At 40.3% G+C, this 20,415-nt stretch overlaps 1 protein-coding gene across 2 annotated transcripts in view; it reads right to left on the reverse strand.

Moving 5' to 3' along the window:
• Window positions 1–11,092, reverse strand: part of LOC126068163 (inhibitor of carbonic anhydrase-like) — a 46,324-nt gene extending 35,232 nt beyond the window's left edge. For both annotated transcript variants that reach the window (XM_049870587.1, XM_049870586.1), the window contains exon 1: window positions 10,885–11,092. In XM_049870587.1, the coding sequence (XP_049726544.1) occupies window positions 10,885–10,927 (43 nt within the window). In that variant the 5' untranslated portion in view covers window positions 10,928–11,092. The remainder of the gene's footprint in view (window positions 1–10,884) is intronic.
• Between the last annotated feature and the right edge of the window lie 9,323 nt (window positions 11,093–20,415).

Raw genomic sequence — 20,415 nt, forward strand, 5'->3', positions numbered from 1 at the left:
GTTTTTGCAGGTTTTTTTTTTTTAAGGTATGTGCTTACTGGTGGAAATCCTGGTGGCGTAGTGGTTAAGTGCTATGGCTGCTAACCAAGAGGTCAGCAGTTCAAATCTGCCAGGAGCTCCTTGCAAACTCTATGGTGCAGTTCTACTCTGTCCTATAGGGTCGCTATGAGTCGGAATCAACTCGAGGGCAGTGGGTTTGGTTTTTGGTTTTGGTGCTTGCTGGTAAAGCCCCTTTCAAAAGTCTGTATTTTCAGTTACCACTATGCTTATGTTCAAATGATTAAACCTGTAGCTTTTATACTTCTGATTTTTAGAAAACTGTGAGTGTAAAGTCAGGTGAATGGAGTTTGCGTTGTTAGGGAGGAGCTGAAGTCTTGACAGAAGCATGGTGTGAGAACAGAGACCTTTACAAACTAAAAAAAAGTCAGAATGGACTTCTGCTTCCATCAATGAAAGAAAAATTGACACAGGCCTTGCCCTAGCACTGCAAATAATTTCAAAAACTGGAAAAAATGTATGAAAAAACTATTTGAGGATACTGGACAACAGGAAGGGCAGGTGTGAGCCCAATGATCACCAGCTTTCTGCTTGGACAAAATTTCCAAATGACTGCACTGGGAAGAAAAACCAAACAGCCTGATGGTCTTATTAATTGGAGGAGGCAGAGGTCAGAGTTTGGTGATGCTGAGGCAACTGGAATTTGCAAGGCAATTACCAAAGAGGAAAGAATTGTAAAAATAAAGTAAAATGAGAGCTCCCTGGCAGACCAGGAGAAAATGTAAAACAGAATTTAAATTCACATAAAAAGACCAGACTTAATGGCCTGACAGAGACTGGAGGAACCCCCAAAACTATGGCCCCTGCATGCTCTTTTAACCTAGAACTGAAACCATTCCTGAAGCCTACTCTTTAGTCAAAGATTAGACAGGCCAAAAAACAAAAAATAATACACGTGAGGAACATGCTTCTTAGTTCAGATACAGCAGACCGAATGGGCAGCTCCTGTCCAAGAGCAGGATGAGAAGGCAGGAAGGGACAGGAACAGGGCAAATGGACACAGGGTTGGAAAGAGGGAGGGTATTGTCACATTGTGGGACTGCAACCAATGTCATAAAACAATATGTGTATAAATTTTTGAATGAGAAATTAACTTGAGCTGTAAACTTTCACCTAAAGCGCAAAAATGAAAATGAGAGAGAAAGGAAGATCCAGAAGTCTGTACTGCTGAGATTCTGGTTGAATAGGAATTCAGGCATTGTATAGTCAGGCAAAGAACAACTGTCAGGGAAAGAAAACTTAATGAGGAACTGTAAGCCAAACGTTTCCCAGAGCTCAAATGGGGTCAGGAGTCATTTAAGATGCCACCATTCTGAGTGGAGAAAATGTCATTGACTAAACAGTAAAAATATACTAAATATCATAGGAGTGGGCTAAAGTAGCCCTAGAATAAACAGTGGTCTAGACGTGGCCTAAAAATCTTGAAATCTACTCCTGAAAGGATTGAGCTCACCTGCTAGAACAAAGTCTTACACTCTGTATAAATGAATACAACAAAATCCAGTTATTGTAATGACTAGGACCGCTAACGCAATGTTAAATAAAAGCAGCAAAAGTGTACATCCACCTTGTTTCTGGTCTGAGATTCAGTCTTTCACCTTAAGTATGATATTGTCTGTAGGTTTCTCGTAGATTGCATCTATCAGCTGAGAAAGTTCTTGTCCCTAGTTTATTGCGAGTTTTTAATTGGTGCTTTTTCTGCATCTACTGAGATAATCACATGGATTTTTCTCTTTTATTCTATAATATGGTGAATCATACCAGTTGGTTTTTGTATATTAAATCAGCTTTGCATTCCTGCAATAAGGGATAAGCCTGTGTATGTGTGGTTATGTTTAATATTTTTTCTGAATTCAATTCAATTCGCTAATATTTTGTAAAGAATTTTTGTGCCTATGTTCATGGGGGATATTTGGCTGTGGTTTTTCTTCTCGTGATGTCTTTGTTTGGATTTGGTGTCAGGTTAATGCTGGTATTAGAAAATGAAAACAAATTAGATGTTCTCCTTTCTCCTCCATTTTCTAGAATTGTTTGTGTAGCATTGCTATTATTTTCTTCTTAAATGTTAGAGCTCACCAGTGAAACCATACAGACCTGGCACCCCCTTTAACATTTATTGTAATGTAAGTTTGCTGTTATCGAATTCTCTTAACATTTATTTGTCTGAAAAAGTCTATTTTTGCCTTCATTTTTGGCAGTTACTTATATTGGGCATAGAATTCTAGGTTGACAGGTTCTTTTTGCTTTTAGCACTTTGATGATATCATTCTGCTATCCCTGGTCTGTGTAGTTTCTGACAAAACGTCTATGATATTTCTTATCTTTGTCCCTGTGTACCTGATTTGCCTTTTTTTTCCCTCTGGCTTCTCTGGAACTGTTTATAGTTTTCATAACATTTAGAAAAATTCTGGCCAAGTATTTCTTCACGTACTTTTCTCCGTCCCCTCCCCCCTTTGTTTTTCTGCAACTACATGTACACATACGTTTAATCACTGAGGCTCTTTTCATTTATTTTTCAGTATTTTTTTCCCCTCTCTGCGTCATTTTGTATACAGTTCCTGATAATGCCTTCCAGGGCACCTTTGTTCCTTCTGCAGCGTCTAATCCTCTGTTACTTCTAGCCAGTGAAATTTTCATTTCAGATATTGTATTCTTCATCTCTAAGAATTCCTTTTGGCTCATTTGCTGTCTTACATTTATCTCCTCACTCTGTTCATGTTTTCTGTTAAGTCCCTGAGTATATTTATATTATTTTAAGGTGGCTCTTTTGAGTTATTTTCTGTTAATTCCATCCTCTCTTTCAGTTTCTATTGACCGATTTTCATCCTGGTTATCTCTGGTTAGGTTTTCTGGCTTCTTCACCTGCATAGTCATTTTATTGGTTGCCAGACATTTGTGAATTTTGAAAAGAAATAACAGGTATGTAAATTGAAAAGAAGGTATAAAATTATCTTTATTTACAGATCATGTTATTATATACAGAAAATCCTAAGGAATTTTCAAAAAAGCAACTAGAACTAAAAAAATAAGTTTAGAAAGTTCACAGGATTCAGGTCAATATACTAAAATCAATTGAGTATCTATATATTAACAAGAAAAAAATGAAAAAAAAATTAACATCCTATTTACAATGGCATCCCAAAATATGAAATACCTAGGGATAAATTTAACAAATTACAAATAAAATTGTACAATAACAACTACAAAACATTCCTGAGGCAAATTAAGGAGGACTTAAATAAATAATAAGAGAATGTTCATGGATTAAAAGATTCATATAGTTAAGATGCCAGTTCTCCTCAAAATGATCTATAAATTAAATACGATCACAATAATAATCCAAGAATAAACTTGTTTTTTGTAGAAATCAATAAAATGATTTCAAAAATTTATATGCAAATGCAAAGGATCTAAATAGCCAAAGTAACAGAGCTGGAAGACTTATACTATCTGATTTCAAGGCTTACTACAGAGCTACAGCAATCTATCAAGTATGGTACTGGCACAAGGAAAAACATATAGGTTAATGAAACAGAATAGAGTGTAGAAATTGACCCACCTATACATAGTCAGTTGATTTTTGACAAAGCTGTCAAGGTAATTCAGTGAGAAAAGGCTATTCTTTTCAAGAACAGATCCTGAAATAACTGGATATCCATATGAGAAAAATGAATCTCAACCCTTACTTAATACTATACACAAAAATTAACTAATAATATATCAAAAACCAAAACATAAAAGCTGAAGCTATAAAGCTTCTAAAATTAAACAGAAGAAAATCAGCAACTTTGGGGTAGTCAGTGATTTTTTTTAGAGAGAACATAAAATGTAATAATGATAAAATAAAAATTTGATCAATGAATTTGATCAAAATGTGAAACACATGATATTCAAAAGACATCATTTAGAAAATGAAAGTCACTCTGGAAACACACTACCTACCCAAACTAGTACAAACTGATGTTGAAAATCTAAACAGACCCATAACAAGAGAAGGGATTGAAAAGGTAAAAAAAAAAAAAAAAAAACCTTTCAACAACAAGAAAAAAAGCCCTAGTCCGGATGGTTTCACTGGAAATTCTACCAAACATTCAGAAAAGAGTTTACACCAGTACTACTCAAACTATTTCAGAACACAGAAAAGGCAGGGATACTTCATTCTATGAAGCCAGCAAAACCCTGATACCAAAACTTGGCAAAGACCCCACAAAAAAAAGAGAAAATTACAGACTGATATGTCCCATGAATATACATGCAAAAACATCTCAACAAAATTCTAGCCAATAGAATTCAGCATCATATCAAAAAAAATAATACACCATGACCAAGTGGGATTCATACTAGGTATGCAAGAATGTTTCAACATTAGAAAAGCAATCAACATAATCCACCACATAAACCAAAGAAAATAAAAGAATCACATGATCATGGCGATGGATGCAGAAAAAGGCATTCGACAAAGTTCAACACCAATTCCTAATAAAAACTATCAATAAAATAGGTATAGAAGGGAAATTCCTCAGCATAATAAAGGCCACCTATACAAAGCCCACAGCCAAATCATTCTTAATAGAAAGAGGTTGAAAACATTCTCCTTGAGAACAGGAACAAGACAAGGATGCCTTCTATCACTCCTCCTATTTAACATTGTGTTGGAAGGCCTAGCTAGAGCAATAAGGCAAGAAAAACAAATAAAAGGCATTCAAACTGGTAATGAAGAAGTAAAACTGTCCCTATTGCTAATAATAAGATACTGTACATAAAAAATTGAAATGACTCCACAAGAAAACTACTGGAACTAATAGAAACACTCATCGGAGTTGCCGGATACCTGGTAAACATAAAAAAATCAGTTGAATTCCTATACACCAATAAAGAGAACGACGAAAAGGAAATCAGGAAAACAATATGATTTATAATAGCCCCTAAAAAAAAAATTAAAACACTTAGGAATAAATCTAACCAGGGATGTCAAAAACCTATACAAAGAAATCTACAAAACGTTACTGCAAGAAACCAAAAGAGATCTACATAAATGGAAAAACATACCATGCTCATAAATAGGTAGACTCAACCTTGTGAAAATGTCAATTCTACCCTAAGCAATCTACAAATACAATGCAATCCCGATCCAAATACCAACAGCATTCTTAAAAGAGATGGAAAAATGAATCATTAACTTTATGTGGAAAGAGAAGAGGCCCTGGATAAGTAAAGCACTATTGAAGAAGAAGAAGAAAGTAGGAGGACTCACAGTACCTGACTCAGAACCTACAGCTACAGTAGTCATGTTTGAACATGACTAGTAGAACAGAACTGAAAACACAAATGTAAATCCATCCACCTTCAACGAGGGCTCAAAGTCCATCGAATGGAGAAAAGATAGTGTTTTTAACAAATGTGGCTGGCAAAACTGGATGTCCATTTGCAAAAAAAAAAAAAAAAAAAAGAAACAGGACCCATACCTCACACCATACACAAAAACCAATCCAAAATGGATCTAAGACCTAAATATAAAACCAGAAAGTATAAAGATCATAGAAGAAAAAATAGGATCAATGCTAGAGGCCCTAATACACGGCATTAACAGGATACAAACCATAACACACAAACTCCAGCGGATAAGCTGGATAACTGGGTTCTTCTAAAAACTAAACACTTATGCTCATCAAAAGACTTCACCAAAAGAGTAAAAAGAGAACCTACAGACCAGGAAAAAATTCTTGGCTGTGACAAATCCAACAAAGGTCTAATCTCTAAAATCTACAGAAAAATCCAACACCTCTACAACAAAAAGACAAATAATCCAATTAAAAAATGGACAAAGGATATGAACAGGCACTTCACCAAAGAAGATATTCAAGCGGCTAACAGACGTATGAGGAAATGCTCCTATCACTAGCCATTAGAGAAATGCAAATCAGAACCACAATGAGATACCATTTCACCCCGGCATTACTGGCACTAATCAAAAAAACAGAAAATAACAAATGTTGGAGAGGCTGTGGGGAGATTGGAACTCTTACGCACTGCTGGTGGGAATGCAATATGGTACAACCATTTTGGAAAACAATATGGTGCTTCCTTAGAAAGCAAGAAACAGAAATATCATATGATGCAGCAATCCCGCTCCTAGGAATACATCCTAGAGAAATAAAACCACAGTGAAATACCACTATACACCTATTGTTGTTGTTGTTACTGCCTTTGAGTTGGCCCCCTACTCACGGTGACCCCATGCACAATGGAATGAAATGCTGCCCAGTAGATTGGTTGCGGATTGGACTGTTATGATCCACAGGGTTTTCACTGGCTGATTTTTGAAGGCAAATCATCAGGTCTTTCTTCATAGAATGCCTTAGTCTGGATGGTCCACTGAAACACGTTCAGCATCGCAGCTACATGCAAGCCACCACTGACAAATGGGCAGCGGGGCATAAGTTGTATTGGCTGGGAATCGAACTCAGGTCTGCCCCATAGAAAGCAACAATTCTACCATCGAACCATCACACACACACCTATTAGAATTGTTAAATGTGAAAAGACTGGCAACATTAAGTGTTGACAGGATGCAGAGCAACTAAAACTCTCACACATTGCTGATGGGAATGCAAAATGGAGGAAATTAAGTAACCTTGAGAAGAGTTTGGCATTTTCTTATCAAGTTAAAAAAAGAAGTAAAACCAAGTGACGTCAAATCATCCCAACTCATGGCAGTTACCATTACCATTATGACCTAACAATTTGACTTCTAGATATTTACCCAAAAGAAATGAAAACATATGTCCACAGAGACTTGTACATTAATGTTCATGGCAGCTTTATTCATAATTGCCCTGTCTTAGGCTGGGTTCTCTAGAGAAGCAAAACCACTGAAGCATATAGAGAGAGAGAGAGAGATTTATTTTAAGGAATGGCTCATGCAGTTGTAGAGGCTGGCAAGTCCCAAGACCAAGGGTCAGGTATGAGGCTGGAGGCTACTTCTGACTCACATAGCTAAAGGAGCTGATGAACCCAAGATCAGCAGGTAAGATGGCAGACTTCGAGCTCACAGGCTGCGGAAGTTGATGAACCCCAGGATCAGCAGGCAATACTGCACACCACTGGCTCACAGTCTGCGGAGGCTGACAAATTCCAAGGTCAGCAGACAATATGCCAGGCAGCTGGCTCAAGTCTCAAAAACCAGAGGTTAGATGATGATGAGCCAGATGCAGGAACCAGAGCGAGCTTTGCCAGACCATCCATATATATTCTGGATGCAGGCCACACTCCCAAGGAAACTCCCCTTACAAATGATTGACTGATCACATCATATCACATCATGGAGGATGACTACATCATTACATAACTGCCAAACCACTGAGAATCGTGCCTTAGCCAAGGTGATATACAATCTTAACCATCACAAGCCCTGAAGTAGAAACAAGCTAAATATCCATCAAAAAATGGGCAAACTAACTATGGTATAGCCATATACTGGAATACTACTCAGCAATAAAAAGACATGAACTATGATACAGTCGACAACACAGATAAACCTCAAAACAACTATGCTGAGTGGAAAAAGCCAGACACAACAAACTATGTACTATGTGATTCCATTTATGTGAAATCCTAGAAAAGGCAAAACTAATCTCTAGTGATAGAAAGTGGGTTTGACTGGGAAGGGGTAGCAGGGAAGCTTGGGGGTAATAGAAATATTCTATATCTTGATTGTGGTGGTGGCTACATGGATGTTTATACCATATTTGGCAAAATGCATTAAACTGTAATGTTATGGATTGAATTGTATCCCCCCAAAATAAATGCAGAAATCCTAACCCCTGTATCTGTAAATATGCCAGTCATGGATTGAATTATGCCAAAAAAACCTATTGCCGTCAAGTCAATTCCGACTCATAGCGACCCTATAGGACAGAGTAAAACTACCCCATAGAGTTTCCAAGGAGCACCTGGCAGATTTGAACTGCCAACCTTTTGGTTAGCAGCCATAGCACTTAACCACTATACCACCAGGGTTTCCATAAAAACCAAACCGATTGCTGTTGAGTTGATTCTGACTCATATCTGCCTTATCAGACAAAGTAGAACTGCCCCTTAGGGTTTCCAAGGACCAGCTGGTGGATTTGAACTGCCAATCTTTTGGTTAGCAGTCAAACACTTAACCACGGTGCCACCAGGACCTGCTATGGATTGAATTATGTCCCCCCAAAAATGTGTATCAACTTGGTTAGGCCATGATTCCCAGTATTGTGTGGTTGTCCTCCATTTTGTGATTGTAATTTTATGTTAAAGAGGATTAGGGTGGGATTGTAACACCCTCACCAAGTCACATCCCTGATCCAATATAAAGGGAGTTTCCCTGGGGTGTGGCCTGCACCACCTTTTATCTTACAAGAGATAAAAGGAAAGTGAATCAAGCAGAAAGTTGGGGACTTCATACTACCAAGAAAGATGCACCGGGAGCAGAGTGCATCCTTTAGACCTGGGGTTCCTGTGCACAGAAGCTCCTAGTCTAGGGGAAAATTGATGAGAAAGGCCTTCCTCCAGAGCCTGCAGAGAGAGGAAGCCTTCCCCTGGAACTGCCACCGTGAATTTGGACTTTTAGCCTACTTTACCGTGAGGAAATAAATTTCTCTTTGTTAAAGACATTCACTTGTTATATTTCTGTTATAGCAGCACTAGATGACTAAGACAATGACCCAGTCTGGAAATCGGAGTTTTCTTTTGTTATGCTAATGAGGTTTTACCAGGGAAGAAAAAAAAAATTGAGTGGGTCTTAAATCTAATCACTTTTGAGTAGTGTCTTATAAAAAGAGAAGAACAGACAGACACACATGCAGGGGGAAGACAGACTCCAATCGAGGACCTATCTATAAGGAAAAGAACACCAAGGATTGCTGGGAGACACCAGAAACTAGGACAGAGGCCCACAGAAGAAACTGACACAGCCAAGACCCTGATTTGGACTTTTATCCTCCAGAACTGTGAAAAAAGGAAATTTCTGTTTTTTAAAGCCACCCACTTGTGGCATTTTTTCATTACAGCAGCGCTGGGTAACCAAGACATGTATATAGACTTAAAATGGGTGCATTTCATTACCTGTAAATCATACTTTGATAAAAAACGATTTTAAAGATAAAAAATGAGAAAGCCAAGTGTAAAGGGAGTTAAGTAACCCAGATTAGGCCAATCATGAATAACCATGTGACAGTTTCAAGAAGGGTCAATCAGAGCCCACTGTGAATATTTCAAACTGACCCTGGAAAGGAGAAGCTGCTAGTGATCACATGCTCACTGCATGGAGAAAGCTCTTAAGCCCTAGAAGAGCAAGATGCTGAAAACGGTAGTAGAGGCCAAGGTGGGTGTGCCCTTGGTTGCTGGCTACTGCAGGGCCTTCCAATAACAACCCCCCACCCTCACCCCCAACACCTTGGCCTTTTTAGTTTAAGATAGTATGGTTGGGTTTCTGTCATTTGTCACCAGAAGAGTTCCTATTGGACTAGAACACTGAGCCTTGAAGAAAACATGTTCCAGACTCCAGCCAACAGGGAGGAAATGTGGGGGATGGGGCAGCGAGGGGCTGCCTTCGCCTCTGGTTTGTAAACCAGGAGCCGACTGGGAAAATGGACTTTTGGTCAGCACCTGCCATTGCCAGGAGAGGAGACAGAGAAAGAACAATCAATACAAGCCCTGCTCCGGAAGAATTTGGGAAGGAGGCCAGAGGAGCCGTGCTCTGGGTTTCCTTGCCAGGTAGTTGGACCACTGCTGTGTTCTTCCTTCCTGGCCTCCTCCAGCCCCAGGAGAACTCACTGTGTGGCCCACTGTGGCATGTCAGGTCATGAAGCAGCCACCAAGTCACTCTGCCCCTCTTGCCCTCTCCTCCCTCTGTCCTGACCCGGTCACCCAGTTCCCAATATAATATCCTACCCTACAAATTATTTACAACATCCTGAGATGGGACAGAGCCAGGGCTGGACAGAATCAACAGTTGTTGAGGCCAGGAGAGCTCTTGATGTACGTGAGCAAACTGACTTTGCACCATTAACTTCGTCACAATTTCCTAGCTAAGAGCCATGGAGGAGCACCCCCTTGCCACCCCAACACATCAAAGATCCTCGGTATTTATTGGCAGGGTTTTTACCAGGGATAACTCCCCTGAGCCTAGAGTTCTGCCACTAGGTACATTGTTTCATTTCATGTTCACAGCAACTGCCCGTTTGTTGTTTAAAGGTGATTCCTGGTGAACTAATAAGGAAACCAGCTCAGAGAGGTAAGGGCTAATCAAAAAAAAAACAAAAAAACAAAAACCAAGCCTACTGCCATGGAGCCAGTTCTCATTCATCGTGACCCTATAGGACAGAGTAGAGCTGCCCCAACGGGTTTCCAGGGCTGTAATCTTTATGGAAGCAGACTGCCACATCTTTCTCCCACCGAGAAATTTTATTTTATATAATTTCATGTGTTACAAAATATTGCTCTTCTTTTGATTTTTTTTTTCCCCCAAACATTTAAGGATGTGAAAACCACTGTTAGTGCATTCCGCTGTATATATCAGGCAGCAGGCCGGATTTGACCCGCTGCCCATAGACTGCAGACCCCCGCCCTAGGTTACCGGGTCTCTGTGAGGACCAAAGCCTCAGTGCACCTAAGGAAGGCACTTTGGGTCCAGCAGGGTGCTCGGCTGCGTCGGGGCCCCTTAGACCTTTAGGCCGCCTGGTCGCCGCGCAGTTTCCCGCTGTGGCTGACCGGCCGCTGGCCCCTGGACCCCTCCCCGGAGCACCCTGCAGGGCCGGCCCCCAGCCCAGCTCCCAGCGCCGCACTCACCCAGGGCCCCCGCACAGAGCAGGGCGCAAATGGGGAGCCTCATTCTCAGGTGCGAGCGCGTGTCTGGTGCGGGCGCCTCTGGCCGGTTTCACCAGCTCCGGATCTGGGCGAGTTTGCCTTCTCCTGTGGGTTGGCCCACAGGGGCTGGTAGCCCTCGCCACACCTCCCACCGCGTCCCCGCCTCGGCCCGAGCAGCCAGAGCTCTCTGTGGGGCTGGAAGGCAGCATGCTCCCCAACCATTCCCCCCCCCGACTCGCGGCTGCCCCTTTGCTCCCGGGGCTGGGGGCCTTGAGGCTGGACCTCTGCTTGCGTGGGAGGGGTGACCCCCGGAGGTACAAGCTGGAACAACCTCGGAGCTCTCTTGTCTCTCTTCCCTAATCCACACTAAGAGAAATTGAGGCCCAAGGCGAGAGTGATCCGCGGAAAATCCCGGACTCTCCGACCATCTTCTAGGCAAGAAGCTCCTGCGCGTTTCACAGATTCCAAGAGTATAAAGAGCAGCCAGAGCAGTCTACAGGTTGAGAACTGTGGAGCCTTCACCCAGGAATACACGGGCGCATGCACACACAACGTTGTGAACAGTTTTCGGGGAATCGCAGGCTCTTCCCCCTAAAGCTTCATCATTCGATCACTCCCAAGCCCTTCGGGAAGCTCCCTCAGACACTGTCCCCTGAAACCTCCTGCTCTTGAGAACCTGAGAAGAAGGGAAGCCAGAAGGTCTGCCCCGCCCCAGCAACACGATCCTTTTGAGGTCTCCTGATAACATCTCTGATGATTAATGAGGTCGATCATCTTTTCATGTGCTTATTGCCAGTTGGATCCCTTCCTGTGTGTACTATTGGTTCAAGTCTTTTGCACTGAATACGTTTTAGGCTAGTTTCTATTGTATTAATTTTGGAGATGGGAAATATAATCGTTCAAACTACAGACTAAGACTCTAATAATCATCCTCAGAATCGGGCCGTAAGAATGTGTCGTAATTGAATTTAATGTTTACCTAACTATATTAACCCACTTCTCGCAGAAGACAACGGGAGACAGAGATTCCAACTCAGGCCTGGCAGTTACATTTTCCACTCAGGGGATCTGAGTACTTTTTGAATGTTAGGATTTTTGAAAGTGAGACTAGCAGTCCCTTCTTTTTTAATCTATAGGAAAAAGAATTTACATAGTTTTTTCAAGTTTAAAAAAAATTGCTGTAAAATGCAATTTAACAAAAAGACAACCCCATCAAAAAACGGGCAAGGGATTTGAATAGATGTTTCACCGAAAAGGACATTCAAATGGCCACCAAACACATGAAAAGATGCTCAATGTCATCAGTCATCAGAGAGTTGTAATTGCCATCAATAAGTTGCACAACTGTAAAAAGGTGAACTGGCAAAAATTGTGCGATGGATATGTATACAACAACAACAACCACAACAAGCAGTTGCTGAGGCTGCTTTGTTGTTGTTGTTAGATGCCGTGGAGTCAGTTCTGACTCAGAGCGACCCCACGCACAACAGAATGAAACTTCAGTGCGCCATCCTCACAACCGTTGCTGTGCTTGAGCCCATTGTTGCAGCCACCACGTCAATCCATCTCGTTAAGGGTCTTCCTCTTTTCCGCTGACCCTCTACTTTCCCAAGCATGATGTCCTTCTCCAGGGATCGATCCCTCCTGATAACATGTCTGAAGTATGTGAGACTTAGTCTCGCCATCCTTGCTTCTAAGGAGCATTCTGGTTGTACTTCTTCCAAGACAGATTAGTTTGTTCTTTTGGCAGTCTATGGTGTATTCAGTATTCTTCTCCAACACCACAATTCAAAGGCGTCAGTTCTTCTTCGGTCTTCCTTATTTATTCTCCAGCTTTCGCATGCACATGAGGCGATTGAAAACATCATGACTTGGGTCAGGTGCACCTTAGTCCTCAAAGTGACATCTTTGCTTTTGAACACTCTAAAGAGGTCTTTTGCAGCAGATTTGCCCAATGCCATGTGTCTTTTGCTTTCTTGACTGCTGTTTCCATGGCTGTTGATTGTGGATCCAAGTAAAATGAAATCTTTGACAACCTCAATCTTTTCTCCGTTTATCATGATGTTGCTCATTGGTCCAGTTGTGAGGATTTTTGTTTTCTTACGTTGAAGTGCAATCCATACTGAAGGCTGTGGTCTCTGGTCTTCACCAGTAAGTGCCTCAAGTGCTCTTTACTTTCAGCAAGCAAGGTTGTGTCATCTGCATAATGTAGGTTGTTAATGAGTCTTCCTCCAATCCTGATGCCCCGTTCTTCTTCATATAGTCCAGCTTCTTGGATTATTTGCTCAGCATGCAGGTTGAATAGTTATGGTGAAAGAATACAACCCTGACACACACCTTTCTTGACTTTAAACCATGCAATAAGTGTATCCCCCTGATTGAACAACTGCCTCTTGATCCATGTACACATTCTTCATGAGCACAATTAAGTGTTCTGGAATTCCCATTCTCTGCAATGTTATCCATAATTTGTTATGATCCACACAGTCAAATGCCTTTGCATAGTCAATAAAACGCAGGTAAACACCTTTTTAGTATTCTCTGCTTTCAGCCAGGATCCATCTGACCTCAGCAATGACATCCCTGCTTCCACGTCCTCTTCTAAATCCGGCTTAAATTTCTGTCAGTTCCCTGTGGATATGCTGCTGCAGCTGCTTTTGAGTGATCATCAGCAAAATTTTGCTTGCATGTGATATTAAAGATATTGCTCGATAATTTCCATGTTCGGTTGGATCGCCTTTCTTGGGAAGAGGCATAAATATAGATCTCTTCTAGTCGGTTGGCCGGGTAGCTGTCTTCCAAATTTCTTGGCATAGAAGAGTGAGCACTTCCAGCCCTGCAACCATTTGTTGAAACACCTCAATTGGTATTCTATCAATTCCAGGAGCCTTGTTTTTCACCAATGCCTTCAGTGCAGCTTGGACTTCTTTCTTCCTTCAGTACCATGGGTTCCTGATCGTATGTTACCTCCTGAAATTGTTGAACATCAACCAATTCTTTTTGGTATAGTGATTCTGTGTAGTCCTTCCATCTTCTTTTGATGCTTCCTGCGTTGTTTAATATTTTCCTTATAGAATCCTTCAGTATTGCAAGTCGAGGCTTGAATTTTTTCTTCAGTTCTTTCAGCTTGAGAAATGCAGAGTGTGTTCTTCCCTTTTGGTTTCCTATCTCCAGGTCTCTGCTCATGTCATCATAATACTTTGTCTTCTGGAGCTGTCCTTTGAAATCTTCTGTTCAGCTCTTTTACTTCATCATGTTTTCCTTTTCTTTAGCTACTCAACATTCAAGTGCAAATTTCAGAGTCTCTTCTGACATCCATTTGGGTCCTTTCTTTCTCTCCTATCTTTTCAATGACATCTTGCTTTCTTTATGTATGATGTCCTTGATGTTATTCCACAACTCGTCTGGCCTTTGGTCATTAGTATTCAATGCATCAAGTCTGTTCTTGAGATGGTCTCTAAATTCAGGTTGGATATACTCAAGGTTGTACTTTAGCTCTTGTCGACTTGTTCTAATTTTCTTCAGTTTCAGTTGGAACTTGCATATGAGTAATCGATGGTCTGATCTGCACTCTGCCCCTGGCCTTGTTCTGACTGATGATATTGAGCTTTTCCATCGTCTTTTTCCACAGATGTAGTCAATTTGATTCCTGTGTATTCCATTTGGTGAGGTCCGTTTTTTATGTGTATAGTTTATGTTGATGAAAAAATGTATTTGCAATGAAGAAGTCATTGGTCTTGCAAAATTCAATCATGTGATCTCCAGCATCATTTCTATCACCAAGGCCATATTTTCCAACTATCAATCCTTCTTCTTTGTTTCCAAGTTTCACATTCCAATCATCAGTAATTATCAGTGCATCCTGGTTGCATGTTCGATCAATTTCAGACTGCAGAAGTTGGTAAAAATCTTGAACTTCTTCATCTTTGGCCTTAGTGGTTGGTGGATACATTTGAATAATAGTCATATTAACTGGTCCTCCTTGTAGGTGTATGGATATTATCCTATCACTGACAGCATTGTGCTTCAGGATAGATCTTGAAATATTCTTTTTGACGATGAGTGCAATGCCATTCCTCTTCAAGTTGTCATTCTTGGCATAGCAGACCAATTCAAAATGACAAACACCAGTCCATTTCAGCTCACTAATGCCTAAGATATTGATTTTTATGTGTTCCATTTCATTTTTGGTGATTTCCAATTTTCCTAGATTCATGCTTCATACATTCCATGTTCTGATTATTAATGGATGTTTGCAGCTATTTCTTCTCATTTCGAGTCATGCCAAATTAGCAAATGAAGGTCCCGAAAGCTTGACTTCATCCGCGTCATTAAGGTCAGCTCTACTTTGAGGAGGCGGCTCTTCCCCAGTCACATTTTGAATGCCTTCCAACCTGGAGGGCCCATCTTCTGGTGCTATGTCAGACAATCTTCCGCTGCTATTCATGAGGTTTTCACTGGCTAATTCTCTTCAGAAGTAGACCACCAGGTCCTTCTTCCTAGTCTGTCTTAGTCTGGAAGCTCAGCTGAAACCTGTCGACCGTGAGTGACCTTGCTGGTATTTGAATACCAGTGGCATAGCTTCCAGCATCAGAGCAACACACAAGCCCCCGCAGTACGACAAACTGACAGAAGTGTGGGGGCTGAGGCTGCTCATGTACAACCAAACACCTCATGGGATTTAATTTCTTGCTTTGGAGGTTTAGAGTTATGGATTCAAGGGACATCCCAGTTAATTGGCCTGATAACAAGTTTAGTGCTTCTGTTCTACCTCCTAGTCTGACACATAATGCCTGGGGTCTTAAAAGCTTGAAAGCAGCCATTTAAGGCACAGCGATTGGTCTCTAATCGCCTGGAGCAACAGAGGAAAAAGGAGAGTCAAGGAAAAATGGAATGCAGAGGCCTAACTGGGGATGAGGGGTGGAGAGCCCTGACTGCACAATGGTTAACAGCTACAGCTACTAACCAAAAGCTCAGCAGTTCAAATCCACCGGCCACTCCTTGGAAACTCTATGGGGCAGTTCTACTCTGTTCTATAGGGTCACTAGGAGTTGGAATCAACTGAACAGAAATGGGTTTGGTTTTTTGGTTTTTGAATTAGGAGGGGAGGAGAGCTGGGTGTCCATGTGCATGCCCTGGGCACTTCTTTGGGTGGGGCACCAATTAGCAGTTTCTATTTTTTTTTTATTGGTCATCACAGCTTTCATCGCCAGCTTTGAGAGATCATTCAGCAATTTAACACGAATTGCCCCAAGTGCTAGGTAGCTAGGCCCCTGATAGAATGTGTAGCTAATTGCCTCCATCAATAAACTGCTTCCTTTGCCATGGGACCAAAAGAACTGCGTGGTGCCTGGCTACCATTACTGAACATTTTGATCAAAGATTCTATAGAAGAATCCTGATCAAAAGGGAGAAAATGCAAAACAAATTTTCAAATCTCATGAGATGCAGGTTTTCTGGAGCCATGGAGGCTGGATGAACCCCTGAAACTATTGCCCTGGGAATCTTTAAACCTTAAACCCTAATCCAAAAATATTCCCTGAAGTCTTCTTAAAACCAAACAATAGTTTAGCATAACTAGTAAAGAATGTCTGCTTTGACTACATCCCACTTGATGAGTAGTGTCTGGGGTCTTAAAACCTTGCTAGTAGCCACCTAAGATACATGTATTGGTCCTATCCCACTCAGAGCAGAGGAGAATGAAGAAAACCAAAGACACGAGGAAAATACTAGCCCAAAGGACTAAAGGACCAAATGAACCAGGGACTCCACCAGCCTGAAACCAGAAGAACTAGACGGTGCCTGGCTACAACCGATGACCACTGGGATGTTTTAGTCTATGTATCAACTTAGATGGGCCATGATGCTCATTGTTTTGGAAGTCATGTAACGTTATCACTTCTATGTTGAGATCTGATATGTGATTACCCCCACGATGGGATCTGCTGTGAGTAGCCAATCAGTTAAAAGGAAGTTTCCTTGAGTGTACGGCCTGCAATGAATATAAGTGGACATTCTGGCAAGGCTCAGGGGCTTTTTGCTCCAGTCGGATCCTGCAGCTGGCTCCTGTTCATCAAGTTCTTGGGACTTGAGTTAGCAGCTTACCTTCAGTCTTGCCTGCTGATCTTGGCATTCAACAATCTTCACACCCTGTGAGCAAGAGCCCTGCTCTCTGACCTGCCAATCTTGGGTTCACCAGCCTCTGTGGCTGTGTGAATTAGGAGAAAGCTCTATCCAGAACCACAGACTTGGGATGTTCCAGCCTCTACAACTCCATGAGCCATTTCCTTGATATAAATTTGCCTCTCTATATATATTCAGTTTGCTGGTTTTGATTCTCTACAGAATCCAGCCTGAGACAGGGAACATATCAGAGCGTCCTGGACAGAGCAGGAGAAAAATGTAGAACAGAATTCAAATTCACATAAAAAGACCGGACTTAATGGCCCGACAGAGACTGAAGGAACCCCCAAAACTATGGCCCCAGGTGCTGTATTAACCCAGAACTGAAGCCACTCTTGAAGCCCACTTTTCAGACAAAGGTTAGACAGGGCTACAAAACAAAAAATAATACACGTGAGGAACATGCTTCTTAGTTCAATCAGATATACCAGACTGAATGGACAGCTTCTGTCCAAAACCAGAATGAGAAGGCAGGAAGGGACAGGAACTGGTCGAAAGGACACAGGGAACCCGAGGTAGAAAGGAGGAGTGTGCTGTCACATTGTGGGAATTGCCACCAATGTCAGAAAATAATATGTGCATAAATTTTTGAAGGAGAAATTAACTTGAGCTGTAAGCTTTCACCTAAATGACAATAAAATAACAACAACAAAAAGAATATCTGCTTTGTGCATTGTGCTCTTTTAAGAACTATCTATATGGGATCAAAATTGATGACAGCAACATGAAAGATCAGACAGCAAATTTAGGGGGTAGTGATTTTATATTAGTGGGGGAGGAATAATTTGGAAAAGGAGGGTGAGGATCGTTGCTTGATTTGAAGAATGTAATCAATGTCACTGAATTGTAAGCGTAGAAATTGTTGAATTGGTGTATGTTTTGCTGTGTATATTCTCAACAACAACAAAAAATAAAATAATGACAGGCAACTCCCAGATAAGAACGAGTTCTGTTCCTAAATCTGTCTTTAAGTCGAATTTGTATGGAAGTCGGAACAGTTAGTTATGGTTAGTCAAATGTTTTCCTTAGTATATAGTGTAAGTCTTCCAGATACATTAAAACATCTTTAACATAATAATACATCACAAAGCAGCACTCGTTTGTTATTACTAGCCACTGTATGTAGCTCGAATTTTTAATATGATAGGCTTTACGGGGTTTGTTCTTAACTTTGGGTTAAGTCAGATGTTAGTAACCTGGGGACTGCCTGTATTTTAAAAAATTGTTGAAAAATATAAAAATTGCCATTTTAACAACTTTAAGTATACAATTCATAATGGCATTAATTCACAGTGGTGTGCGACCATCATCACTATTCCCAAAATCTTTTTACCCTCCCAAACAGAAACTCTGTGCACATAAAGCAGTAGCTCCTTTGTCCCCCTTCCCTGGGCTTCAGGTAACCACTAATCTACTTTCTGTCTCTATACATTTACCTCTTCTAGATATTTCACGTAAGTGGAATTATCCAATATTTGTCCTGTCATGTCTGGCTTATTTCACTTAGCATAATGTTTTTGAGGTTTACCTCTGTCTTAGTAAGTATCAGCACTTCATTTCTCTTTATGGCTGAATAATATTCCATTGTACGTATATACTACATTTTTAAAATAAGTAATTAGGCCAGTTAACTGGGATGTTCCATGAAACCATGACCCTAAACCTCCAAAGCAAGAAACTAAATCTCACGAGGTGTTTGGTTGTACATAAGCAGCCTCAGCAGGTACTCTTTTTGTTGTTGTTGCAAATATATCTATCACACAATTTTTGCCAATTCAACTTTTTACAGGTGTACAACTTACTGACAGCCATTACATTAATTGGCTGTGCAACCCTACCCTTAATCAATGAGATTTTTCTATTACCATAAACTGAAACTCATTGCTCTCTAAGCAATAACATCTCCCCTCCCCCTTCTCCCTCCTCTCACCCCTGGTAACCACTAATAAACTATACATTTGCCTGTTCTTGTTTTTATATTTAAGTGAGGTATTACAATATTTCTCCTTTTGTGATTGACTTATTTCACTCAGCATAATGTCTTCAAGTTCCGTTCATGTTGTAGCATGTATCAAGTCTTCATTTTGCTTTCGGGTTGAGTTGAATTTGCATATACTACATTTTGTTTATCCATTCATCTGTTGATGGACGCTTGGGTCGTTTCCACTCCGTCCTATAGGATCACTAGGAGTCAGAATCAACTTGATGGCAACAGGCTGGTTGTTTGGTTGATGACTGACGCTGAGCATCTTTTCATGTGTTTGGTAACTATTTAAATGTCGTCTTTGGTGAAATGTCTATTCAGCCTATTGCCCATATTTTAAATTGGGTTGTCTTTTTGTTGTTAAGTTATATGAGTTTTCATATATTCTGGATACTAAACTCAGATATATTATTTGCAAAAATGTTCTCCCATTAAGTGGGCTGTCTTAATTTTCAAAATAGCAACCTTTGAAGCACAAAAGCTTTTAACTTTTATGAAGTTGTATATACCTATTTTTTTCTTTTTTTGTTTGTGCTTTTGGTATCATATCTAAGAAATCATTGCCTAAATCCAAGGTCACGAAGATATATGCTTATTTTTTTCCAAGAGTTTTACCCTTTTGAGTTAATTTTTGTATATGGTGTGAGATAGAGGTTCAACGTCATTCTTTTGCATGTAGATAAGCAGTGGTCCCCTTACAGTTCTCTTTGTCTAGTATTAGCATAGTTACAACAGCTTTCTTATGGCTTTTGTTTGCATGATACATTTTCCATCCTTTTATGTTTAATGTTTCTGTGTTCTTATGTTTTTGAAGCATGTCTTTTATAAACAGCATATAATTTTATAATCTAATCTGATAATCTTAGAATTTTATTTGGAGTATATAATTTGTTTAGTTTTAATGTACTGTAATTACTGATGTGTTTGGGTACATGCTTAACATTTTAGTATTTGTTCTCTATTGACTCATCTGTTTTACATTTCTTTTCCTTTCTTGCCTTCTTTTAGGTCAATCAATTTTTTAACTAGTCCACTGTTTTCTCTCTATTCACTTGCTAGGTACATACTTTTTTACTATTCCTTTAATGATTACCCTATAGATTATAACACGTATCCTTAACTTATTGTAGTGTAAGGAACATTATCACTTTTATAATGTTCTTGATGATGGTATGGACTTCCTAACACTTTAAGTCCATTTAGCATCTTCTGTCTTTTATGTTATTTTTATCATGCATTCTTGTTATACTCATATTTTAGAATGTCATAAAATATTATTATTTGTATAAGTCAATATTTATATTCATTTTTTTCATTGCTCTTCACTCCTCCCTCCATTTTTATAT

This window comes from Elephas maximus, chromosome 26 (genome assembly GCF_024166365.1).
Source record: "Elephas maximus indicus isolate mEleMax1 chromosome 26, mEleMax1 primary haplotype, whole genome shotgun sequence".
Lineage (NCBI taxonomy): Eukaryota > Metazoa > Chordata > Mammalia > Proboscidea > Elephantidae > Elephas > Elephas maximus.